We start from the raw sequence: 27384 nt of genomic DNA on the forward strand, positions 1-27384 counted from the left end.
GTTGTTCAAAAAGTGAATTCGAAACTGAAGAATTAGAAGGTTTGTGAATGTAAAATTCCTTCGGTTTTCTTTAAATATTGGCGACTGCAAACGCAGTCTTAAAAACATCCAGATTACATGCTTTTGCCAGGCAATTTAACAAAATAATTTCATTTATGCATACCTCAATGGGAAGAATTTTTTTTCACCTTGTTGTAAGAAATGATGCCGTACGGGTAGATTTGTGCTGCTTTATCCATGGAAAACTTGATATGACCCTTTTGCGTAGGTACCAGGGGATTTTTAGGCCAGAAAGCAGAAAAATAGCCATAAATTGCTAATTTCTCATTCTTAAAAGTTTTACCGAGTTATATGTGTTGACCTCTTTCTTTCGGGAGCTCTGTGATGCTGCCTCCTGCGAGAGAGGGCAAACGACCTGATGCGCCGCAGAGCTCTGCTCTCATTTCTCTGGCGTGAAACTCTGCAAAGAAACTCTAATCTTAAAATTCCTATTCTGGAGGTGTTCGGGAGTTATCCACGGAGTGACGTGAGAAAAATGCTGGTTTTCCCCATGTAACAACCACGGTAGAATTAACCATCTTTTACGCACAGTTTGATACCTGCAGTGATTTTGTAAAATACAGATTTTTTTTTTTTAATTATTATTATTTTTTTTAGTTTTGTGCATTTTACCTGTCTGAGCTTGTTTAATTCTGGGTGTCAGCAAAAAAATATAAAAAGATAACTTCAAAATCGAATGTTTTTAATAGTATTCTTTTATAACTGAAATAGCCATTTTTCTTCCTACATATAATTCTTCTATTTTGCTTTATAAATGTATTTACATGCACACATTAAAATACTTTTTGTAGCAGCTTCAACACAGTAAATGAACCAGCATTGAAAAGAAGGGGGAGGTTTTTTTCCTGCTCAGCTGTTTCTTATTAAACTATAATAATAAACAGTATTATTTATTTATGAAATTTTTATTTTATGAATAAAATGTTAAATGAAAATATTCTATTTATGATATAGAATATAAATATAAACGTTATTTATTTATAAAGTTTTAAAAAATAATTTATAAAAATTAATAAACTATAATAAATTGCAAGAGCTTGGAAACCTCGTGCAGCTTAAAGCATTCCCTCACGGCAGGGGCTGTTTCCACGGAGCGTTAAGTGCGGCGCGTGTGGAAGTTGGGGTCGGTAAATCCGTAAGGGTTCAGGAAGTGCGAGCATTTTATCTTCTACGTCTTGTTTTTACGCAGTGCAGTAGAGACTCTTATCTAGGGTGATTTTAGGGAGCTCCTGTGGATTGCAAGGCGAAGCTGCCCGGCAGCGGGGTGGTCGGGATTTGCCTACGCACAGGCGATGCGAGCGGAGCATCGGTGTCGTGGATGAGAAAAAGTCACTTTGTCCTGTTTCCGCCGTCACTTTTTCCCTGTATAATGTGGATAAAATGCGAGCTGCTAATTGTACAGAGAGTTTAAGAAGAATTCTTGCTGAAATCTATTTGAAAAAGAAGATGAAGCAGGAGGTTTCTGCTTGTTAGGCGGCTGTTTAACGAAGATACCTGTGAGCAGAAGGGTTGCCATGTCCGTTGGGACGAGCAGGAGAAGGATGCTCAACCCTCCGGAAGCAGCGAGGGAGAGCGAATCCCTCTGCCAGGCTCAGCCCGCAGTCCGGTGGCTTCCCGAGTTCCATCTTCCGGTCAAAGGGCTGTTTCTTACGGGGTGTTTTGCCCAACGATGCGAACGCTTCCGGGAAGCTGGCCAAGGCCTTTGGGTAGCCATCCTTGTCACAGCGGGGATGGGGGTGAGGAGGTAGGGTCTGTCTGGCCCCGGAAGAGGGAGACGAATCCTGGACGAAGGACGAAGTAGCCAAAGACCTCTTGAGAAAACGGGTTAGAGTCGTATCGCTGGGCTCATACGCTGCTTCTGAGTGTGCTTTCACTTGTTCTGGTAGCCAAAGCCCATGTCGTACAAAGCTTCAACTCCCAAGCCGGGCGGCTGCCCTGCCCGCGGCAGCGGTGCCCGTTCCAGCCGTAGGTGGTTCCCCCGGTCAGGAGACGAGCACAGGCGGAATATTTTCCTCCCGCGTTATGTGTTCGGTTGAAAACAGACGAACTGCAGCGTAGGCTTGTGGATAGTCTGGCTTATATTTCTGGCAGTGGTGTTAGGCTAGTCTTAGGAAGGTAGTCTTGTGAAATCCAGGGTGCGGGTTAAGACCAATAAAATTAAAAGCAGGGTGTCTGGCAGCTCTTAGGTTCTTCTGAGGTGGAGAGGAGGGAGTGTTTCTCCTCCCTCCTTGAGGCTTGGTTCATTTGACCAATGCTAATGCTTTTACCTCTCTCAATATTTTTATTTAATTGATGGTAATGTGTGAACAGAGCCTGTGCATAAGCAAGATGGCTTTGGTTAGACCCCAGAGCGTGGTTAGCTAACGGACCGCTGGTGGAGCTCTCTGTGCACGTGTCCTTCAGGCTCTTCACTCCTTTTCTGATGACAGCAGGCTTGCTAGGTGGACACAGTCTGGGTTTTATTTGTAACTAATTATTAATTACATGTTTAACAGAACAGTCATATACAGGTTTGGAAGTTGCAGCAGAAGTTATACCTACTTAAGCTTGTTTTTCACCCTGGCTCCCTGTGTCCATGAGGTTTATCTGTTGTCACATCCCTATGTCCCTCTTCTCTTGGGTTTACCAAATCCATCTGACAGGCAGAGGGCTCAAGTTTTATGATAACCAGGACCTACATGAAGGAGAAAGGTCCACGTTTCTACTCCCGTTAAGGGAAGGAAGGACAGTCTGAGCAGGGGAGTGATGGGTTGCACTTGCTTGTGGGTCAACATATGTGTGGCCACGGGTCCACTGCAGCCCCTTGCCTGGCTGGTATGGGGGGAGCTGGGTTGGTTTGGGAGGAGAGGAGGGGGCCAGGAGGTTGCAAAGCAAGCTGTGAATTTACAACAGTGTTGGCCTCGTTTTGCCAACATAGAAAACCTTGGTGCACCCATGTCTTGAGGAGTGTCTCAAGAAGTCATTGCAGGTTGGAGGAGAGACCGAACAGGCTTTGGCCCTGCAATTTGGAGAAAAGGCTGGGGTGGGGTACAGTTGAGGTGTACAAAATCATCAAAGTGGTGGAAAAAAGGCAATTTAGAACTGTAACTTGCCAAATCCTGCAATTTCCGTTATGGATTTAGTAAAAGAAAACACATCTCTACCGGGAACTTCTAGAAATTGTCCTGAGAGGCTGTGAGGGATCGTAGTGTCAATGCATTCCCCCAAAAATTGGATGGGTACCTCTTTACACATCTCTTGCCCATGAACTAAAGGGAGCACAGAGGTGCCTCTCCATCTCCCTCATCCCAAAACTGCAGGTGCTCATAGAAAAGGGTGACGGACTGCGGAAGAGCCGCGCTGACACACTCGGGTGTCGCAGGAGAAAGATCACTCAGATCTGGGCTAGTAGTTAGTTTATGGAGTTCTAATGGGTAAATTTACGTCTGCGAAATATTTAATAAGTACGGATGGATTGGGGGTCAATACTCGACTACATTTAAAGTTAGTACGGGATGCAAAGGTTATCACTTAGTCTTACTATACATATCTTAAATGTTACGTGCATGCAAAAAACGTCACCTACCAACCCGTCGATGCCTGGTGTCAGGGAAGGGATCTCTCGGCCTCGTGGGGTGGCCATGAGAGGCGTCCCTACGCGGGGGAAGATCGCCTCTCCCTACGGAGGGAGAGCTCAACGGGCCTTGGTGGCTGCAGATACGTACCGTGTAAAACTGTTGATTTGTAGTCAGGTTTTCTGCTGTGTCCATGCAGTTTCTGCTGCTTGTCAGCCCAGTCTCCAGCCGAACTGGTTGGGTTTTTTGGGGTTTGGTGCTGACTTGTCACTTGAGAGCCTCACACAATAGGATTAACTCCGGTTAGGAACATCTGCCTGGAGCAAAGTTCTGTTCGCTCAAACAGGAGGAGTGCATCTGTCACACTAGGCTGGGATGTCCTGCTGCCGTGGTTGGAGATGTTGGGCTGGGAGGAATGTTGGGCTGGTCTTGTAGAGCATTTCTTGTGTCCAGGTGGCAGTGGCTGGGACGGCTGTGCCAGAGCACAGGCTGTGCCTGGGACAGAATCCATGGGGAATGACGCTCGCTTCCCTTCCCTGCCCAGCGGCAAGCAGTAGCCAAATCTTCAAAGGGCACAGACAGCAGGGAAAGCACACTCTTGGGTCGTTAGGTTAGAAAACTTAGGCAGTTGACACGCCTGAGGGACGGGATGCCATCCAGAGGGACCTGGACAAGCTCAAGGAATGGGCCCAGGTGAACCTCATGAGGTTCAACAAGGCCAAGTGCAGGGTCCTGCACTTGGGCTGGGGCAACCCCTGGTACCAGCACAGGCTGGGGGATGAAGGGATGGAGAGCAGCCCTGCCGAGAAAGACTTGGGGGTCCTGGTGGGTGAAAAGCTGGACAGGAGCCGGCAATGTGCGCTCGCAGCCCAGAAGCCACCTGTGTCCTGGGCTGCCCCCAAAGCCGCGTGGCCAGCAGGGCGAGGGAGGGGGTTCTGCCCCTCTGCCCCGCTCTGGGGAGACCCCCCTGCAGTGCTGCGTCCAGCTCCGGAGCCCTCGGCACAGGAGAGACATGGACCTCCTGGAGCGGGGCCAGAGGAGGCCCCAGCAACGCTCCGAGGGCTGGAACAGCTCTGCTGGGAGGACAGGCTGGGAGAGCTGGGGGGGCTCAGCCTGGAGCAGAGAAGGCTCCGGGGAGACCTTCCTGCAGCTGCCGGGGCTGAGGAGAAAGATGGGGACAGGCTTTGTAGCAGGGCCTGTAGCGACAGGACAAGGGGTGATGGTTTTAAACTGAAAGAGGGGAGATGCAGACTAGACATAAGGATGACATTTTTCACCCTGAGGGTGGCGAAGCCCTGGCCCAGGTTGCCCAGAGAGGTGGTGGATGCCCCGTCCCTGGGAACACCCCAGGTCCGGCTGGACGGGGCTCTGAGCGACCTGCTCTGGTTGGGGATGTCCCTGCTCATGGCAGGGGGGTTGGACTAGATGGCCTTTAGAGGTCCCTTCCCACCCAAACTATTCCATGATGCTCGGTAAAGGAGCTTTTGTTTTATCTGCTCAACAGCTCTGTTGCCAAAATTTTTAATTATGAAGGAACCTGACTCAGGGGATGGATTTGAGCCCTCTTTTTCAGCAGCATTGCTATTCTTGCATTACTTTACATCCTGCGAGAGCGACTCAACATTTCCAAAAATCAGTCCATCTGAGTTATGCTTCTCAGTAGGAGACATTCAACTGATCCATCTGATATGCAAGGTGGATATTTTATATTTGATACTATTTTATTTCTGACCAGACTCATTTTCCTTTGTTGCAATGGATTATTTCTGTGCAAACCCCTGCTGTGCAGGGGTTTCTTCAGAAGTGTGTTTGTTTAGACATCCTGTATTCACCTTGTAGGCATGTTTCTGTGGGCTGTCTTCATGGGGTAAGCCTTTTTTTCCCAACCCTATCCCCATTTTTCCCCTCAAAAGCTAAATATTGTCTTAGATCCAATAGAATAACTTGGAACTGGATTCAGGTTTCTTCAAAGATGGCAATTTGTCTATAAATTAAAAAAAACCCCACAACTCTAAAAGGACTTTTCTTTTAGAAAAAGGCTATCTGTCCAAATATCTGAAGTTACACGTTGTCTCTCTGATGTAGGTGAAGTCTTCCAGATGGCATAATATCAACAATTCCAGTAAAAATTAAAAGTCCTGCTGTTAAGCATATTTAATTCTGTTTGTATGCTTTTGGTTATGTACTGCGTACAAATAATCCATTTATTTTATGTGATTTTATTCTAATCTGCCTTCTTACTTTTCTTGCAGACTTTATCTATTGGAGTACTTGATATTTTTGGGTTTGAAGACTATGAAAATAACAGTTTCGAACAATTCTGCATTAACTTTGCCAACGAGCGCTTGCAGCACTACTTTAACCAACATATCTTTAAACTTGAACAGGTAGGTCTGGAAATATTTACTCTCTGATGCCAGTGAGTGTTGACATGAGTTTGTGGCACTGATAAAGTTCTTAAGTTGACCCTTTGATTCTTTTACGTTAAGGAGTGTACACCGAATTATTCAGATTTAACTTCTAATGTACCATATGACTTACTGCTACCTGTAAAACAAAATCCAGCCAGAGATTTGCTGGTTTTAAAGAAACGTTTTGGGATACACGTGTGCTCAAACATCACAAAGACCTTAACTGTTGCTCTTTTGTCTCCTTGATATATGCTCAGAGGGCTCATCCATGCGCAATTTCTTCCTTGCCTTTGCCTGGACTTGCTGCTGTGTCATTTAATATCACATAAAAGTTATTTTTTGGCATCTGTTGAAAATGCCACCCCAATCTTCTGGTGGTGTTTTTCTTTCCAGTGTTAATTTGTGGGGAGGGAGGGGAAATGTCCCTCTCATACATGTTCTGCAAGGTCAGACTTGAGATCCTTATGACCTCCAGTAGCCGTAGTAGATTAGGAAAGGTTGAACTTTAAGCTTTGCTTTAGGTTCGTTAAGACTGGGTGTTGCTTTCCAGCCTCGACTTAATGCACTGTAAGAGAGATAACAAAAATCCAGGCCATAATTCAGCAGGTAATCTGTACGACAAGATGGCATGTCTATTAATTAGGATGGGAGGAGGCTTCTCCAAACATCACTTGTTATCTAACAACAAGCAGGACAAGAAAACTGAGAAAATACATGTTGTTTCATGGATGTACAACATATAATTGGGCTGTATAATACCGTAAATATGCTATAGACCTTCAAAATACCTGTTTTTTAATGCCAGTCTGCACGCCCTCCCTTCAGGTGAGGTTCTTCTTTGGGTGAGGTCAAGGAGAATCCTCCTTATCATTAGTTTCAGTAGAGCTAGTATTTGATGAGCTGCGCTCTGCGGCATGAGTCCAGCTGAGATCAAAGAATTAAACCAACTCTTCCCAGAAACTCTGATAGTTTTATTTTGGGCCTCTAACAGTGTTATAAAATTGCTGAAAAGTCAGAAAGAGAAGTCCCCTTGAATAAGAGGATGGTCAAAAATAAGCGGTGTAGCCCTGAGTGGATCATTTGGGGGATGTTTGCTCTAGAGTTTGATGCTTCTCTGTTAACTCTCTTTTTTTTTTTGGTCAAGAAGATGGAGCAGAGCTGCTCAAAACCCTTTTGTTTCAGTTTTTTAACTGGTCTTTGTGTGCTGATGCACCCTACTCAGTAGATGCTCTAAGAAGTTAATGGGAAAACCTGTTTGCATTTCTAGGAGCAGGTCTGCATTACCATTATGCACCGTAAACAGCCAAACTAAAAGACTATTGCAAGGCCAACATAGCTTTTTTTTTTTCCTATAAAAGTAACTGATGTGCTTTCTAGAAGAGACCTGGGGAGGGAGGACCCTTCCTGAAAGCTGGAGAGAGATAATACCTTGGTGAGGTGGGATTCCAGAGCACTTGGGCTTCGGCAGCCTCCGCCGGCTTCGCGGGAGCGAGCTGATATGCCGTCATCCATAAGGGAATTCCTGTGCTCGGGATGGGATTTCTTAGCAGGTCAGTGCTCTTCCCTGAGCCCGGGGTATATGCAGAGCTCCTGGTTGCAGCAGTCTGTAATTCTCCTTGGACCAGCTTATAACCGGTGACCTAATTAGCTTTCTCCTATAAATCTGTCAAGTACATGAAGTCATTAAACTCAGTATTTGCTGTATGGATGAGAGGAGCAGTTGCAGAGGCACCCGATTGCAGACGGCTTGTTCCAACTCTTAATGCCGGAGCAGGTCATCCGTCTGGGGCTGGAGCCCTGCAAGATCTGCTGGTGGAAAATACGGTCATCTCTACATAGTTTGCTTTCTATAAATATAAATAAGCTGTACAGCGGCATGAAACCACTGGCTCTTGGGTGAATTATTTGTATGGTTTAATCATTTACTTTTCCTCTTCTTGGAGTTAGGTGCTGCATGTGAAGGAGTGGATTTGATGGAAAGAAAACTTATTATACATGTTCAGATATTCAGGTCTTCATGGCAGGGGGGTTGGACTAGATGAACTTAAAAGATCCCTTCCAACCCTAAGTTTCTATGATTCTGTTTAGCCATGATGTAATTGTTGCCGTGGCATACTGCTGATGTTATGGAAACCAAAATACTACCACAAAGTCATCTAACAGAAACGTGGGATTATTTTAACCTTTTCTTTTTTTTTTCCTTGGTGAAATCTAATACAACACGCCTTGCAAATCTGTTTTTTCTTTTTTTTTTATTAAACCTTCTGTCTGAAGACGCTATTTCCAGCGGTGTGCAAACAATCGGCCGAGGCCTCCTTGGGCAGTCTGGCTTCAGCCCGATGCCTCCTATAAATACAGCTGCTGTCGTGCTGCGTACCAAGAGTCTGCAAAGGTCTTCGTAGTAGCAACCTCTTCTCTTTGAGGCAACCATGAGAATGAGGATAACGCATCTCTGCCCATTGTTTATAGTAAAATAGCAGGAGAAGGCAAAAAATGCTAAATATTAGAGTTCTGCCTTGGATAAAGAGAGTTATTGATGTTTCTTTACCACTTTCTTTTTAAACCAACTCTTCTGGGTTGCTAAGGAAGATTTAGTGATGATTCATGCTACGTGGGAATATGCTTTAGGCAATGATGGACTAGTACAAACCAGGCAGTGAAGCCCAGGCTCGTAAATCCTGGTCTGTCTTTATAGGCAAACTCTTGGATTCGGACCGATAACGATCTATTTATTAATCGAGAAAGATTGCTATTGCAGGAATCATAACTTAAATACAGCCTGCCCCATTAATGTAGCAAGGGTGGTCTTCCCTCCGTGTATCTCTCAGGTTTACGGGATGGAGGTTGGATGCAGTGCTTGCTCTGGGCAGCAGGAGGATGGAGCGTCCTTCACCAGGCTCCATGGAAAGTGCAGATGCGTTTAGCTCTTCCAGACAGCGTGGTCTCATCCCTCCCTCAGGCTGGTGACTTCAGGCGAGACTTCCCCGTAGCTCTTGGACTCGTTAGGTGCTATCAGAGCATCATGCCTTGGCAGCTGCTCCATCCCCACGTCCTCCTCGTGTGGCCTCCTCTGCAGAGCAGATAAGCCCAGAGCTGCTACAAGGTTCAGATAAGACCCAGGTGCTTCTGGGAGAGGAAAACAGCATTTTTGCATTGCAACTAGCCCTTCCCCCCCCCCCCCCCCCGCCCAGTGTAGGGAATTGCATGAAATAATTGCTGTATATGAAGATGTAGTTTGGAGGTCACCACTACCATAGCACCTATGATACGTGTTTCCTCCAAGTTTCCAGATCTGTGGCAGTTTGAGGGCCAGGAATACAAGTTTCTCTTTCTTTATGTATCCCATTCTCCAAACTTTGTCATCTTTGACCTCACTGATCTTCCCCCATCCCTGCTCAGGCTCATCTGTTGCTTGGCTTTTCAATTATCCCCACTCACCTTTCCCTGTTTCAGCTGGTGCTTTGCAAAGGTTGAGAAGTCATCCCATAGCTTTCCATCCCACAAGTGTTGCTGTTTAAGTTCTTTTCTACCCCATTTTCTACCTTTTGCTTACACACCAAACCTCAATTTTGAGGACATCCTTTTATTGTTTAAAAATGATGATGAATAACCGAGGTTGAGACTGGGAGAAAAGAATTATTTGGAGCACAATCAACTGGCATGAGCTCAGGTGTTGAGCAAAGTCTAGTTTTCTCGTGGGGTCACTGGTGAACTTGATGTCCCAGCCAGCAAACTTCAGCCTGCTCAGATAGAAAAACTTAATTCCATAAAGATAACGCATCCTATAAAGTGTTTGCTCAGCCATCTAAAGCTCTGTGAATATTTAGGGAGGTCTATAGGTTTTACTGGTCCTGTGTAATAGGTGGAGAAATCACAGAAGCATTAAGGTTGGAAAAGATCTTTAAGATCAAGTCCAACTGTCAACCCAACACCACCATGACCATAAACCATGCCCCGAAGTGCCGCGTCCGCACGTTTTTTGAACACCTCCAGTGTCGGTGACTCCACCACCTCCCTGGGCAGGCTGTTCCAATGCTTGACCACTCTCTCCGTAAAGAAATTTTTCCTAATATCTAGTCTAAATCTGACAGTCTGGACTAAATCATGAACGTTATAACAATTTATTCATTGCAGTGAGAGTGAATTAAGTAAAACCAGCATTGATTTGTCACAGGATGCGGTGATAGGTGGTTTATTTAGTCTGCGAAATGGTTGCGATGCCTGCGATATTTTAAAGCATCTTGGATATTGCAGGGTTTCTCAGGTCACAGAATCACAGAATCACTAGGTTGGAAAGGACCTTTAAGATCATCAAGTCCAACCATTAATCCAGAACCACCATGTCCCCTAAACCATGTCCTGAAGCGCCACATCCACACGTTTTTTGAACACTTCCAGGGATGGCGACTCCACCACCTCCCTGGGCAGCCTGTTCCAATGCCTGACCACCCTCTCGGTGAAGAAATTTTTCCTAATATCCAATCTAAACCTCCCCTGGCGCAACTTGAGGCCATTTCCTCTTGTCCTATCACTAGTTACTTGGGAGAAGAGGCCAACACCCTCATCGCCACAACCCCCTTTCAGGTAGTTGTAGAGAGCGATAAGGTCTCCCCTCAGCCTCCTCTTCTCCAGACTAAACAACCCCAGTTCCCTCAGCCGCTCCTCATAAGACATGTGCTCCAGACCCCTCACCAGCTTCGTTGCCCTTCTCTGAACACGCTCCAGCACCTCAACATCCTTCTTGTAGTGAGGGGCCCAAAACTGAACACAGGATTCAAGGTGCGGCCTCACCAGTGCCGAGTACAGGGGCACAATCACTTCCCTACTCCTGCTGGCCACACTATTCCTGATACAGGCCAGGATGCTGTTGGCCTTCTTGGCCACCTGGGCACACTGCCGGCTCATATTCAGCCGGGTGTCAACCAGCACCCCCAGGTCCCTTTCCGCCGGGCTGCTCTCCAGCCACTCCTCCCCAAGCCTGTAGCATTGCATGGGGTTGTTGTGGCCAAAGTGCAGGACCCTGCACTTGGCCTTATTAAACCTCATACAGTTGGCCTCTGCCCATCGATCCAGCCTGTCCAGATCCCTCTGCAGAGCCCTCCTACCCTCCAGCAGATCAACACTCCCACCCAGCTTGGTGTCATCTGCAAACTTACTGAGGGAGCACTCAATTCCCTCATCCAGATCATCTATAAAGATATTGAACAAGACTGGTCCCAGAACCGAGCCCTGGGGAACACCACTCGTGACCGGCCGCCAGCCGGATTTAACGCCATTCACCACGGGTCTTGCTGCTCTGTCTCCCAGCAGCCTCCCATGTCATTTAGAGAAAAGAAGATATGAAAATTTAAAATAAATAAATTTAAAAAAAAGTTATAAAAAAGAGTCTTTCTCCTACTGCTTGGAGCACTTCTTCCCTTCCTTCCAGTGAGGCGGGTTTTTAATATCTCGTCACTCTGGTTAGGTGTGAACGCCTCTTTATTGCCTCTGAAGACAAAAAATGGTTGACATCAGACATAAGCCACTGAGGACTGGGAGGCTAGGTTCAAATTTCTGTTTTCGTTGGAGATGGGAGAGCGGAAGCCCTCCGAAAAATGCTGCCGTCAGCTATGTGTCGTATGACACGTGGAGTAATAACAAGTTGCAGAAGTTATTGATTTATTATTTGGCAATACGCCATCGCATGTAACTCACATTTGGGGGGAAAAAAAACTTTCCCTCAGTAAGTTTGCAGATGACACCAAGCTGAGTGGGAGTGTTGATCTGCTGGAGGGTAGGAGGGCTCAGCAGAGGGATCTGGACAGGCTGGATCGATGGGCAGAGGCCAACTGTATGAGGTTTAATAAGGCCAAGTGCAGGGTCCTGCACTTTGTCCACAACAACCCCATGCAACGCTACAGGCTTGGGGAGGAGTGGCTGGAGAGCTGCCCGGCGGAAAGGGACCTGGGGGTGCTGGTTGACAGCCGGCTGAATATGAGCCGGCAGTGTGCCCAGGTGGCCAAGAAGGCCAACAGCGTCCTGGCCTGTATCAGGAATAGTGTGGCCAGCAGGAGCAGGGAAGTGATTGTGCCCCTGTACTGGGCACTGGTGAGGCCGCACCTTGAATCCTGTGTTCAGTTTTGGGCCCCTCACTACAAGAAGGATGTTGAGGTGCTGGAGCGTGTTCAGAGAAGGGCAACGAAGCTGGTGAGGGGTCTGGAGCACATGTCTTATGAGGAGCGGCTGAGGGAACCGGGGGTGTTCAGTCTGGAGAAGAGGAGGCTGAGGGGAGACCTTATCGCTCTCTACAACTACCTGAAAGGGGGTTGTGGCGACGAGGGTGTTGGCCTCTTCTCCCAAGTAACTAGTGATAGGACAAGAGGAAATGGCCTCAAGTTGCGCCAGGGGAGGTTTAGATTGGATATTAGGAAAAATTTCTTCACCGAGAGGGTGGTCAGGCATTGGAACAGGCTGCCCAGGGAGGTGGTGGAGTCGCCATCCCTGGAAGTGTTCAAAAAACGTGTGGATGTGGCGCTTCAGGACATGGTTTAGGGGACATGGTGGTTCTGGATTAATGGTTGGACTTGATGATCTTAAAGGTCCTTTCCAACCTAGTGATTCTGTGATTCTGTGAAAAGGGATGTTTAGAGTACGTCACTCGTACTAAAGGAAAAAAAAAATAGAGTTGTTTAAATGTTATCTTTAGAGTAGGAGGATTTTAAACTACCAGCTTGAAATAAAACAGGGCTCTGGTCGTCATCAGTTCCCCAAAGCATTGGCTTGGGTCCTTCCCCTCCTGGGGCGCTACATGGCCGGGGCTGGGCCCAAGGGGGGATTTGTTTGCCACCTCCTTGTTCTTGCCTTTCTCCAGATGATGAACATTCATAATATATAATACGTGATATATAATGTGATACATAATATGTAATATAATATAGCAAAATATATTCTGTATCTATACTATAATATAAAATAGTTTGAGTTGGAAGAGACCTTAAAGATCATCTAGTTCCAAACCCCCTGCCATATATAACATATAGTATATGATATATGAACCCCCAGAAGTGGTATTTTTAAACCTGTGTAGCGGCATCCTAGGTAGGCAAATTAGAAAACATGCTTAAAATATCATTAGAAAATACTCTAGAAAGCTTTCCTAGTGTGATGTACCGGTGTAAAAGACTCGGCGGTTTTCTGCATCTTTTCTACGTTAGAATTAGGTATCCAAAAGAAACAGGTTTGGGTTGCTTTGGTTTTGTTTTTTTTTAATCTGGTTTCCTGACTGGCTTAAGCCCAGTGCAGAGAAGTACTGTATCTGTGAAGTTCAGCATTCGTAAAGATGTCATAATTGTGGTTGAGAGCCTAAAACTCTCGAGATAAATGCACCAAGAGCTCCGATTTGCAAGTTGGGTAATGTGTAATTTTAAGGTTCAAGCTCACATTTTACCTGGGAGAAAGAGAGAGAAAAGCTGAATTGATTTGGGAGATGGGCAACAGAAGGTCCAAGCCTTTCTTTCTTTAATGAAAAACAATCATGACTGTGCTAAAGAAGAATTATTTGGGCAAAACGCTGGTGAGATGAACAGGCAGGTTCAACATGGGGTTGTTGCGCGCGCCTGGCTTTTGATCAGCAGGTTTGATACAGTCCTTTCCTTAACGAAGTACGGGCTTGCAGGTGGTTTGTGCTGCAGATGATCTGAAGAGGGTTTGGTGTTCCGCATGTGTTGGCAACGTGGCTGTCGGGGAGGAGGAGCGTGATGGTCGCGGTCCCTCCTGCTCGTTGGCCTGCATTGGGCGATCTTGCAATAGTGACTTAGGAATGTGGGCTCCTTTAGAAATTAAGTGTCTTGTAGTGAGCAAAAGCAAAGGTTCTTTCGATAAAGAGATTATCTCAGTGCTGTCTCCTGTCTTAGCCTTCACTGATGTTTTTTGGGATCCAGGGAAGCTAAAGAGAGCCTCACCAGGCACCCTCTAGAGCACCCAACAGCACCCGAGCACATCCCCAGGCGCTGCTTGCAGCAGTGCCGTGTCTTCCCCAAACGGCCTTGGTTCCCCTACTCAAACCCCCTCTTCCATCCCTCATCCCACGCTCCTTGCGGGAGCTTTCCGAGTTGCGGATGCTTTGCTCCAGGTGCTGTTATACCTCTCCCATCATCTCTTGAAGCCTTTTTTCATCTTCTCTGAGCTGATTCCTTGACTTTTTCCGGTTAGATGATGTTTTCTGTTGATCGTGGTTCCTACTCAAATACATTGGCTAAATATATGTGGGTATAGACTGTGCCAGGGGAGAGTCCTGACCCCTAACCCAGCTGAAGACTTGCTCCTGAGATGCAATCCAATACACGTATACTTGTTTATTCTCAAATCATATACATCTACTAATATTATGTATGTCATGAAGCCCCCCCCAATAGAAATTAAAAAAGGATGAGATGAAGAGGAAATAAACACCTATTTTTATTTATTAATAGTACAAAAAGTATTTTCTTCCCACACCCCGATGCACACTCTGCTTTGGAGAGTACTAGATGTGCTCTAGGGTGATCTAGGATGCTTCTATACTGGTCTCTTAGGGCCAAGCCCTGGGTCATGGTCCTGAACGACAGTCATGGGGAAATTCTTGCACATTCCCTCTACCTTTGAGCTAAATTAGGCAATGACGTAATGAAATCTTTGGTTATTTCAGCAACAAAACACTAGCAATATTTGTGAGCAACAGCTTTTCTTTAAAAGTAAAAGATCTCCCTGCATCTAAGTGGATTTTCAGTGTCGTGCAACGTGAGCTTCCTTCTTAAGCAAGCAGATGAGCGAGAAACCTCTAAAAGCCTCTGAAACACTTCATCCCATCCAAAAAAATGTCATATTGAGGCAGAACTGGATGCTCCATCCTGACTTGCGGCTCTTCCACTCATTACGTGCAAAATTCCTGCCTGAGCAGTTGGTTTGGCATGGTAACAAGATCTTACAGGGGTAGCGTAAGACAGCTATATGCGTGTGTCTCTGTATATTTGTAATCGAGAGCACTGTGAGCCCACTGCAAGTGTGAGTGAATGAGAGAGGAATCGGAGCAAGTGTATTGACTGTCACAAGTTTGGAGTGGAAACTGGAAGGGAAGAAGACGTTTAGCCTGGAGGACCAGTTTGGCGTTGACCATGACCACTTTGGAGGTCCCCTTCACATTTGCTAAGCCTACATCTTGCAAGGACTGCATTGAGAGAGAGATAGGTATTTCTTTTCCTCTTTAATTTAGATAGCAAGAAATTAAAGAAATTAATCTGCCAGCAGATCACGCAGCATCTTTAGGCTCACGCTTCTCCTGGCTGTTGGAAGAGCAGGTTAGGAAGAAGGATGCTCCTGCGAAGGGAGCGAACGGGATCGTGGCAAGGCGTGTTTTGGCAGCTGAATCATGCAAAACCGATTTTCCCCATTTTGAGAGCAAAATAGATTTTATGACTGCAACCTGCTGTTGCCACTGAAGCGCAGGGAACTGATTTGAGCTCAGAGATGGCTGCTGCAGAGCAGCGGTAGCTCCTACGGCCACGTGCATGAAACCCTGGGCTGAACTTGTTATTTTGAAACACTTTCTCTAATGAGGGACAATCCAAATTACAATAAATTAAAATCTCAGGCTGCGTACATAGAGCAGATTGTTGTCGGTGGGCAAAGGGTCAGCCTCAAAATAAAGCTGAATTCACATGCCGTTCGCTGAGGAGCCGCTGAAATGGTCACCCCGAAGGAGAAGACCATCTCAAGGAGCACCTTTGCTTCAAAGCCATCTCCCAATGCTCTGTAAGTGGTTTGCAGCTTAAAACTGGGTGGCAGAAGAAATGCAGGGGAAGGCATTTCTATCAGAACCCCTGCATTGCCAGACAGCGTCTTTAAAATAGAGCTTATAAGCCTGTTTATAGATTACGTATTTATAGAGCATGTAGATACGTATTTATATATGCTGTGTCTGTGGGTGCACTATTAAAAAAATGGATACTATATGTATTTTTACAATATATATTTATATCTACATGGCTGCATGTATGAATTCCTTTTCTGCTTAAATTGAGAGCAAACATAAAATTCTTCTTCTTAAGTGAAAGTGTCGGCATCATCAGCCTCGACATCCTCTTCCGGAGGGATGTCGGGAACTCGAGGCACCCACGTCGTCAGCGGCACACAAGCGCCGGCACCGAACCAGACGTTGATCTCGTTCATTCGGGAACTCTCCAATACTAAAGTTTTTCCATCTTAAGGATTTATCATATCAAGCTCATTTTAATTATCGAATGGTGCCAGGATGATTCTGCTGGGACTGGCTCACGATGCCCACCTGCATTTGCTTGAACAAGCAAATAATCCTCCATGGGATGGATTAATCCCTGGATGGATGGATCCTGGGTGGATCTCTCCGGGATGGAGAGACTTCCCCATGCCTCGCTGTCGTTTCCAGCCTCGGAAAAGCGTTCCCAAGCTCCCCAAGATGGATTTTAGGATACGTGCATACATGGACCTATCCAGAAAGGAGCTTTTACAAGGTTTAGCTCCTTTAGTTTGTCATATAACAATGACCTATTTGAATGTAATTTTTAAAGCATTAAATACTATCTTCTTTCCTGGAAGGTTTTCAGTATAGTTTGCAAAATATGGCTTCGTTTCTAATTTTTGAACTGAGCTTTTTGAGACATTATTCACATCTTCTTGTCCGCCAGCATCTGCAAGGTTGTTGGTACCTTGCTACCGGGTAAGCGATCGAGAGAAACAATTTATACGCTCGGGTTTAGTGGCTCTAACCTTGTATTTGCAAAAGTTTATATTTTTGTAGGTGTCAAATGGACTTGTAATATTTTTTTAAAAACGTTTTGAGGTTGTTTTAAGCTGGGGAAGTCAGCTAGGAACGGAGAGAGACGTGGAAGGGGGTTTAATTCCTAGTTTCTCACTTTGCAAACACTGCCTGAAGCTGAAGCAGATGGTGTTAGAGTCAACAAGAGAGGAATTTCACACCCTTCTGTTTCGTCGCTAATTTTTAGGCAAAATACATACATTCAGACATCCAAAAGTATGTGCCTATTGATCGCATTGGAGCGTATGGCTCTGGATTACATGAGTTCTTATGATGGGAACGTCACGGGAAGCGTTCCCACGTGGAGCTACGCCGGGAAAAGGGATTTTTCAGTTGATGTCCCCCTTTATTTTGGGAATTTTCATTGTATAAACAAGGTTTTCCTCTGCCTGGGTAATGAAAGGCTCGGGCAGATAAACTCCTGGGGCTTCTCTAGCTCCGTCTGGGAGGAGGCGAATGAGCCGATGGGGTTTTCCTCTGCTCTTGCCATTTACTGGAGGACATCTGCGGCAGGGCTTGCCGTGCTCTCAGGGAACAGAAAACGCTGTATTTCCCTTGCACGTGGTTCCACGCAAATAATTAACCATTCTGTTTTACGTTTCCTTCTTGATGTGCTTTCATCTCCTAGCTGGATGCGATAAAAGCTGACACAGCGCTTGCGTGCTACGTTTTATCCCTCTTTTTACCGTCAGCCTTGCCCCGTCCCCAGGAAAGAGGCGAGAGCCTCATCCCTGTCTTTTGGGTTTTAAATGTTATTTTTTGGGGCTGCTTCTCAATTTTTGGATGCCCAACGCCCTCCAGACCTCTTTAAATCAAGGCAAATTTTTTACCTTTGATATCCTGTGATCGAGAGACAAATTTCATATGTCATGGAAAAACCCACCCCTTTATGTTCAGGCCTGATTTTTTGCCGCCTTTTGATTTGAATTTACTAATCCCTCAGTTTTGTGCTTTAAGACAAATGGGAAACTTACTATGTTTTTTATTTTATTTTTTTTATCACGTCTCCCCCATTTCATTTCTTCTCTGGGTTTCTATGCTCCTCTTAAATGTTTTAATCCCCTGATCACTCCCTCCAACCACCTCTTAATTTTACCATATGATTTTGGGGAGCAGTAGCCCCCAGTAAGCGTAATACTCTAGGTAAGTGGGAGCTTAAAAATCATATTTAATCCTTTCTTCTCTAATTATGCTTTTTAGCGTTTGGTTTTACTTACTGTTGGCCATGGCTGGATACGGAATAATTCATAATAGAGCATGTGTGGGTGTGTAGAGATGTTTTCCAGCACCTCCAAGGTGCTGTTGGGCTCGTGGGCATTTTCTCCCACTCAAGATATATAAACCTTTAATTCTGCTGCAGATTAGAGCGTGTTTCTGTTTGGCTTAGCATCAAAATAAAACCCTGATAACAAAACTGATCCAATGCTCCTGTAAAGATAACGGGACTTGTTTCTCTACACGTTGAATTCTAAAATTTTATTTTCTGTTCCCAGCAGTAGGGTTTCCATCAGCTGGGAAGGTTTCCCTGATGCTCAGCACGCGTATCTTAATCTTCGATTCTTTATTCTGTGTGGGGTTGGTTTGGTTGTAGGCAGGCGGGGTTTCTCTTTAATAGTGCTTAGCTATCTCTTTACTAGAATTCCTTTAATTTTCATATACAAAAATGTTGGATATTCTGCCACCTTCTATTTTATTTGGTACCCCAAATTTTACATGCCTCAGATAATGCTGTGTGATACTCAGTACAGATTTATGCTCGTATCCTGAGTATATGCATTTCAAAGTCTGGGTCTGCATTTTCTTTTTTTTTTTTTTTTTTAATGTTTGAACATCACAAATTGTGTTTTATTCAGATCAGTCTGAGCATTTTAAGCTCTAAAAAGCATCCCTTTCAAACATGAAAAACCCAAGCTAATACTGCCTTTTCGTATGAGCCACCTCCCTGCTTAGCCACGTTTTTCTAAAGATCGAATGCAATAACAAAGTACATATCTGTATGTATATATAAATATGGGGTTTTTTGCCCTAAAGAGAGGCGAGATGAAGTCACTAACCCCCTTCTCTCCTGAGCTTCAGCTGAGTCAGAGAGGCCAAATCCACATTACGCAGTTTTGCCGACCTGGCTGCGTGCCGAGGCAGCTACGACAACACAGCCCTGCTCTGATTTGGGTGTCGGCATTTGGGAAGCGATCGTGCTCGCGCCGGCCCTTCGGTGACATGCGGTGCCAACGTTGACGTACTGCCAACGTCATCGTGGTCGGGGCAGCAGAATTACCTCTGAATGCACAGTTGGGAAGTGATAATCTACTCATGGTGGCTGTGGAGGTCACCTGGAGAGCAATCAGTAGCATCTCACCCAGTAACTAAGTGCAAATACGGAGCTGCTGGCCTCTAAAGAAACCTAAATGTCTTTTTTTGGTTCTTCGCTCAGTTCCTTTTGCCAAGTTCAGGAGCTCAGTGCTCTCCTCTCCAGTGAACTTGCCTCGCTCCACCTTCCAGCAGACCAGGTTCCAGCTATTTGGGGATGGGAGGAGTAAATCCGTACATTTTTGTTGGGAGTAAGGATGCCGAAAATAGGACTCTGTGGACTTCACTGCACTAGAAACTTCTGCAGATAGTGGTAACGTCAACGGTTTGGTTCTTGATGTAAAGATGGCCTTCTAGGAAGAAGACGTTTGAATTTGCCCCTAAACGTAACTTAGTTTTAAGTCAAGGCATAAATTTAAGCTGGATTTTAATCACCCTCCAGTTTGAGGGTTTTTGTTTGAATGGGCTGTGTTTCCTATTGTCTTCATCTTGACCGTATGTTTCTTAAATGAAAACCTCGTGGTGTTTGGATCCAATTCCCTAATATTCAAGTGCTTTGCGAGGACCCCGCATCCGTCAAAGGATGGCAGAGACTTTATTGTCGTCCTCAGAAGTGAAGGAGTATTTTGGACATAGCTTTCAAGGATATCTCCTCCGGGTGCTGCGGAAGGACGGTCGTTAGAAGATGAATATAGAAACCCTATACAAAACATATAGAAGATTAATAACTGAAACTTAATTATATGGACAGCAATGATTTTACCCTAAAGCTTCTGCCTTTATGTGGACGATTTGCATGGTGTTCTGCAGACCAGCAAACACCCAAGGAATTGTGTCCATCGCGAAGCCATAGTTATTGCTCTGGGACTGTGATTCTGAAGGCAACCAAACCAATAACTGGAAGAATGCTCAGAACAAAGAAATACGGGAAATTTTTTTCCGTTTATGCTTCGGAGCAATTGCTCTTGAATGGTTCCTGCCGCTGTGTATGTGCCTGTCTTGAAATGCGAGCGCGTGTCTGAGGTACTGTGGAAAAGGTTATTAGTTGAGGACTTTAATCCCTCTTCGTATTTGGCTGACGCAGCAAGAGGTTGCGTTGGGGATGGAAAGGAGGGAGCAACCCCGCAGCCTGGGAGTGAGTATTTCTGACCCAGCCCAGAGGAAAGAGAATTGAGCAGAGGAGGGAAAATTAGCCAAAATCCCGCAGCTGAAGAAACCGAGGCCAGGAGGTACGTGGTGGCTGGCCTCAGGTCACGCACCATCTGTGGCAGAGCTGAAAATGAGCCTAAAGAAGCAGAAACCTTGAACTCTGGTCTTTTATGGTCATTTACTGCAGTATATTTTAAAAAAAAGCCAACAAACCCACAACAGCTGGCATTGCTAATGATTCGTTTTGCACTGATGTTCGGAGTGATGGAAGTTTTTAGTGTGGTCAGAAGAGTTTCACAGCAACCTTCACTGTGCAGCTGCCGAACGTCCCACGCGGAGCTATGGATATATAGCTGTCCATATAGATATGGAGCTATATATATATATATTTTATATATATATATATTATCTGTATCTCTCTATATATCCATATAGATATGGAGCTATAGAACCCCCAGAGGGCTTCTAGAGCGGAGCGGTGGTGTGTGCCCATTTCAGGCGTACGCAAACTTAAAACTCCAGATAACTGGGTTTTTTCGGGGGAGAGGGGGAGGAAATATATAAAGCCCCCATACAAGTAACTCGAGAGTCATGATAATAAATAGGTGAGCTGAGTAACGTGCCCCAGCCACCCATCACCGCTAAGATAAGGCGCCGCTTTTAGCGTCGCGGCAAGGTTTGTCGCTCTGCAGGAACCCAAGAAAAAAGAAAAAATGTTAAAAGAAAAAATAAAATTAACGACGCAGAGTTGTTCCTTATTTTCAGGATTTTTTTTTTTTTTTTCCCAGTGGGATGTGTTACGTTTTGAACCTGAAAGGCTTTTAGGGCCGATAAAAACTCCTCATACGCCTGCACGTATATACAGAGTACGTATTGTTGGTGTAAAGGCGTATGATGTCTCAAATCCTGAATTCAGGATCTTGCAGGTTTTTAGCAAAAATTTCCTTGTGAGATGTCTCAAAGCACTTCAGGCTCTTTAATTCTAAAAATAATGCACATAGAGTTCATGTTGATTTTGGATGAGGGTACATTGGAAAGTTGGAAGAACATACTTTCTTTTAAAGTTTTTTGCTCCTATTAAAAATAAAAGCAGAAGCAGCAATAATGATTAATTGGATTGTTATAAAGGTGCATCACATTAGTGCAATTTGAAGGATTTTTTTCCTTTTTTTTTTTTCCCTTTCAACTCTGCCATCAAAATGTCTTAGGATCGAGAAGTAAAAACGCAGCCTGGATCAGTAGGACTTTTATCAACACATTGAGTAAGGTGAACTTCCAATATCTCTGTTTCAGGAGTGAGTCACCAGTCTTAAAAGTATATCATAAAAGTTACGATTTTTAAACTCTATTTTCTTCCAGATACCCTAAAACAATTTCTGCAGAAGACTTCTTGAAGTAATCCGGTTGAAAATCTATCTCAGAGGAGATAACCTTTATAAAAGAGCAAGGGCTGGAGTTATTTTGCTGGAAAATAGCTTTTTTTTTTTTTCCCCCCCTCAGCATGAATTTGGGGACAGATCTTCACTTTTACTGTACAGCATAGTGGCTCTGCTGGTCTTGGAGCGGTGATTCCTGCTGGCTGGAGGTGTCTTCGTTAGCCCTTATAGCACCAGCCATTAATAATGTGAGATATAGAAGAGTAGAGCCCAGTCAAGCACAGGAAAGGGAGATATATTGCTTTTTCTGTGCAATTAAATTAATATGTTGTACCACCATTTTCTTCTAGCAACTAAATACTAAATATTAGTTGATGCAAATACGTTGTGTAAGGCTTCAACAGCAAGCCAGGAAAAGGGAAGCGAGAAGCAGTGGCGCATACATGCCGTGCACCCTCGGTAGGCATGGTCTGCCATATAGCTAACCTGCGTCTGAACAAAAGTCTGGTGCACCTGAAATTGTGAAATGCCATGTGGTTCCCTGTGGTTTAGGTTGTTCAAGTGGTTCTTCATCATTTTCTTTTGCGTAAAAAGAAAATATGGGTGGCGTGTTAGCGGAAGAGATGTTCATTTTGGTAAATGGTGCATCGGTTTCCATGAAATCCTTTGAATTTCACTTTTTTTTTTTTTGTTTGCACTCGAGATCGTTATAATATCTGTGAGGGGTTTTTTTTTAGGAGGAATACAGAGCAGAAGGAATTAGCTGGCACAACATCGACTACATAGACAACTCTGGGTGCATCAACCTGATCAGTAAGAAGCCGACGGGCCTGCTCCATCTGCTGGATGAGGAAAGCAAGTGAGTAGGAAACTGTTGCTTTTGCTAATGAGATTTGTTTTTTCACTTCAAAAGTGTTTATCCTTAAGTCTTACCTCTTGTGATTCTTCCCAGAAAGATGCTAACTGCTCGCTGGGCTGATGTATCTTTGTTTCCAAGGGGGTAACGCAAACAGTGGAGAATCAGCAAGCTGAGCAAAAAGCCTTAACAAATAATAATTAAAATTCTGTTTTAAGAATTTCTTCCGATATAAGGGAAGGGCAAAGGTTTCCTTTGCTTCTCTCTTCAACTCTCTCCCTGTCTCTTGTGGTGTAATGGACGTGAAGATGCTTGAAGTTGAGCTGGGTGAAGGGAGAATCCAAGTGCATGAGTTAAAGAAGGTTGTGTGGGTGCTGTTCTTGAGATACAAGGGAATTTATCATTTTAAAAAAAAAAAACACTAAGCCACAGTGAGCTGAGGGCACTTGTACAGAGGGGCTGCGCTTCCACAGGGTTCCATGGGCACCAGGGGTGCAGCTCAGATGCGCTTCCTTGATGATATCCACCAAGCTCCTTGATGATATCCATCAAGCTCCTCTCGGTAGAAGCTATCAGATGAGCGTGTGGCTTCTGGGTCTGCCTTTGGGTGGAAACTTCTGGGCATAAGGGATCTCCCGAGAGATGCGTGTGCCGGTTTTCTCCGTGTGAAGGGCAGGGAAAGGCCAGGTGGATTTGCTGGCGTCGCCGCGGAGCCACGTGGCACCGGTCCAGGGCACCAGCTCTCCTTCCACCATTTGCTTGCAGGTTTCTCCTCCATTTCTTGTTGTTGTTGACCAGACGCACAGCAGTGATGCTGTCCCAGTGATACTGTCCCAGGCTAAAACAGCTTAAATTAGGTGACGTTGTGAAACGTACCCCCAAGTTGCAGGTTTACATGAAGTTTGAGGATGGAGGATTGGCTTGCTCTTACCAAGACGCTCTGCTCAGGCTCTCTGTCCTTTTTCTTCCTCTCTCCTATGCCAGGATCAATCAAGTAACTCCTGAAATTGAAGTGAGATCTGTAGGTAAAATAACTCGATATTTCCTAAATGTGTAAATATCCCATAGACACTGGAGCAGTCTAAGCCTCAAAACCAATTACAGAAACTCGGTGTTTTAGATAAATGCAGCTACCCTGAATTATTTCCATACAATGGGCATACAGTGTGCTATACCACAATAAAAATACACCGATTTGTGCTTTTATAACTGACTTCAGACCATTACTAAATCAGTTAAGAGTTCTTCAGACACCAGATAACACCTTGTACTTGCATGGAACCACGCGACAGCATACAAAATAGTGCTTGCTTAGTATCTGCAGGCACAGAAGTGAAGCTCAGAATATCTCTACTTTCCCATTTGTGGTCAAGAAAGAAGTGTAAAAGCTTTTTTGTTGTGTTTACAGCTATCTTCTTTTTAATTCTTGCCACTCAGTTTTCCTCAAGCCACAAACCAAACGCTGCTGGACAAGTTTAAGCGTCAACACGAAGGGAACTCCTACATTGAATTTCCAGCGGTCATGGAGCCGGCTTTCATCATCAAACACTACGCGGGCAAAGTGAAGTACGGAGTGAAGGTCTGTCACCCAGCTGTTCCCCGGCAGTTGTTTTCATTTAAATCGTCCAGCTGTGATGGGGAAGGAGAGCCCCAAAGGCTCCATGGAGATGTTTTGGAGAGGACTTGGCTAGAGAAGAGACGTGAGGCTCGGGAGGGAGGTGTTTGGTGAAAAGCTTGGCTGAAATGAAAAGGCGGTGGGGATTGCGTCTTCCTGTTCTCCTCCACGTTGCAAGCTCCACATGTCGGCGTTTTGGGGAAGAATTAGAGACCCGCACTGGGGTTAATGCTACGTTCAATGGGTTGAAATTGGGTGTTTGGTGGCCTTTCTGGGCTTGGTTTGTGTAGAAAACCCAATGTTTTTTTCATCATTAGCCATTTTTTAATGCAGGTTACATGAGTCTCAGCCTCTCACTGCTGCAGGTACTTTTTAAAATCCCATGCAAATGATTTCCAAGTTGACCCTATTTATATTCATGCCAATTATTAGCAGAAGCAATTCTGGCGAGCAAGTGAACCTGTATGAGAAAACAGCCTCGGGATTTACGACCGCAAATCTGTAACTGTGTTTCTGAGGCAATAATTACATGCTACAAACTTCAGCAGCAGCTTCGAGATGCTTGAGAGAGCAGTGCTTTGGGATAAAACATTTATTTTCTGGACACAAAGAGGTGTCTAATACGGGGGCAGAAAGAACAATAGAAGCAGGATTCAATACTTGTGTTGTCGCAGGGACAGCCCGACAGATCTTACCCGGCGTATCTTGTAGATACTGTTTATTTTCCTCTTTTTCTTCCCCTCCTTTTTCTCCTTCCCTAGGATTTCCGTGAGAAAAACACAGATCATATGCGCCCGGACATTGTGGCTCTCCTGCGAAGCAGCAGAAACGCTTTTATCTGCGGGATGATAGGCATCGACCCGGTGGCCGTCTTCCGCTGGGCAGTCCTGCGGGCCTTTTTCAGGGCGGTTGTTGCTTTTAGGGAGGCTGGAAAACGATACGTGGAGAAAAAAACCGGTACGTGTGCCAATCTCCTAATCCTAGCGCCTGTTTTCGCCAGCATCAAAGATCTAATATATTACTACTGTATTTTAAGTAGCCTGTCCGGCTTATTAGGAGCTATTCATCTATTAAAAAAACCTAAGTGTATAGATTTTTGCTATCCAAAAGTGGCATTTAAAGGTAGGTTCGCAGTAGGATTTTAGCACGCTGTAAGAAAAGATTTTCATTTTACTGCTGCTTTAACTTTTCCTTTCTATAGGATGCATGCATAGGAAATCCTGAATGATTTGAATAGAGACGTAAAAATTATTCAGCAAATAAGGCAAATTATTTTTGTGAGGAATTCTTGAACTGTTAGTTACATCTGGAACAAAAAAAAAGGAAATAATTCTTCTCTATAATTTTTCAAGCCGTTCACCCTTTAAGCTGCAAGAGAGCGTGTCTCTTGTCTAGCAAGATTCATTGCTTCGCGGTCATCCAGAACCACCTCATGCCGAACGTGGGGGCATTAAATTAAAGGAAAGTAATGGTGCATCATCATGCTGTGACACGCAATAGCTGGCTGTGCTTTTAGACCATTTCTCTGCATAAAGCAATTTCGGAAAGACGGGTACAAGCTATTACCATTAATTTCTGGGCACAAGAGGGCTTGAAATTCATGACGAAATTAGAGCCTCAGCAGGGAAAATGTCAGCTGAGTTAAAATTAAGCACGGAGCTGCCCCATGAATTTTTTTTTTTAGTCAGAGGTGTGCATCAGTGAGAGCCAAGGAGCTTGGAACAAAGGTTCGTAGGGAACCGTATAACTGGAAAGAATAAATTTCTTGTCCAGGGCGAATAATAGCATCTCAGGAAGAGCAGGAGGCAAAAATCACCTTTCAGCTCTTGAGGCTTTTCCTCTCGAACCGCTCAGATGCGATGTAAGAAAAAAAGATGTTTCGCATGAACCTGGGTCTGTCTGGCACACCAAGGCAGCATCTACAGACAGCGGCGTTTCAAAACGCCGAGAGGTAGATGGCAAAGACATTTGGCATCGGGAGAAACGTCGTTCGAAAGAGTTGGCTTCGGAAATCCGTATTTGCCTTTTCCTAGAATCGTCTTTTTTATCTTGCATAAAGGCCAGGCTGAACTAAGGCAAGCTGGTCAAGGAGGTAAAAAAAATACACATTCAGTCTTTGGAAGAGCTAATTTCAAGCCCTGCTTCGCTTTCCGTGTCTCTGGGAATCGGTCGTGCCTGCTGTGCTCATCTCCTCACTAGCTAGCTTTCCGCTTTTCAGTCTTGACTTTGTCACATTAACTTGCTTATATCTGTATCTATGGATATACACACCAGTATATAGGGATAGAATAGAGTTCCAGGAGGTTTTCAGACAATTCTTTGAGACTCACTTCTTGTACCCCCTGCTCTTCCCATACCAAAACTAAGCAGCACACAGTGATGGCTGAGTTTCTAAACCTTTCCTGGCACACGGTGCTGCTGGTTTATCTGTCTGGTGCCCTTTGGCCTGCTTTCAAATGACTTTGTGCTTTGTAACCTCTGGGTTTTGTTTTGGTGTTTGGTGTTTTTGTTTTTTTTTTTTAGTCTAATAAATAAATAAATAACCCCCAAAAGCTGGGTAAGGTTTGTCAATCCTCGGATAAATTATACCCTGAATTTCTATGTGCGTCTTCAACTTGAATTGGGAAAAAGTCATGAGAAAGTCACCATTATATAGGCAGGGCTAGTGGGAGGAGATTACCTACGTCTAATTCCCATGGTGAGGTGCAGCTTACCTGTCAGGAAAGCTTGCCCCACAAGCGATGGCAGAGCTGGAATCGCTCACGTTCAGCTGCCTCTGAACTCTTTGGAGAGGGCCTCATCATCTCCTGCCATGTCTTCTGCCTGGGTAGTGGTAGCACTTAGCAAGGTGAGACCCGTAGCAATGTTCTCATCGTGCTTTTGCTGGTGAGACCTCGTGCCCACCTCCCATTCAGTTGTCCTTCTCCACAATCCCATCCGTCTTGCCAAAGCACCACAAAGCAGATGGCCGTAGAAGATGTGGACCTGAGCAGAAGGCTTGGCCGGTGTCTGGACGGTTGGGCGGGCTGGTGCGGCACGGCACGTTCACTGCTGGATGCTGGTGGTCCCTCCTGCTCCCCAAAATAACACGGAAAAGCCCTGAGCTGATGCTTTGCATCTATGGCAGAAAGCATTTGTGAATTATTAACGAATCACTAAAATTACTCCACCTCAGTAGGCAAAAGCAGACAACCGAAGACAGCGTATGGTTTAAGCGTATTTGATTTTTTTTACCAAACCTTGCTG

The 27384-nt window shown here is 44.9% G+C and overlaps 1 protein-coding gene across 1 annotated transcript in view; it reads left to right on the forward strand.

Annotated features, from left to right (window-relative positions):
• MYO9A (myosin IXA) overlaps window positions 1-27384 on the forward strand; it is a gene marked incomplete at its 5' end in the record, with an annotated part of 156244 nt that overhangs the window by 82740 nt on the left and 46120 nt on the right. The window contains 4 exons of the mRNA XM_082005268.1: window positions 5867-6001; window positions 22405-22526; window positions 23961-24102; window positions 24900-25095. Coding sequence (XP_081861394.1) covers window positions 5867-6001; window positions 22405-22526; window positions 23961-24102; window positions 24900-25095 — 595 coding nt within the window. The remainder of the gene's footprint in view (window positions 1-5866; window positions 6002-22404; window positions 22527-23960; window positions 24103-24899; window positions 25096-27384) is intronic.

The sequence above is a fragment of the Phaethon aethereus genome, assembly GCF_964289735.1.
Source record: "Phaethon aethereus genome assembly, chromosome: 12".
NCBI lineage: Eukaryota > Metazoa > Chordata > Aves > Phaethontiformes > Phaethontidae > Phaethon > Phaethon aethereus.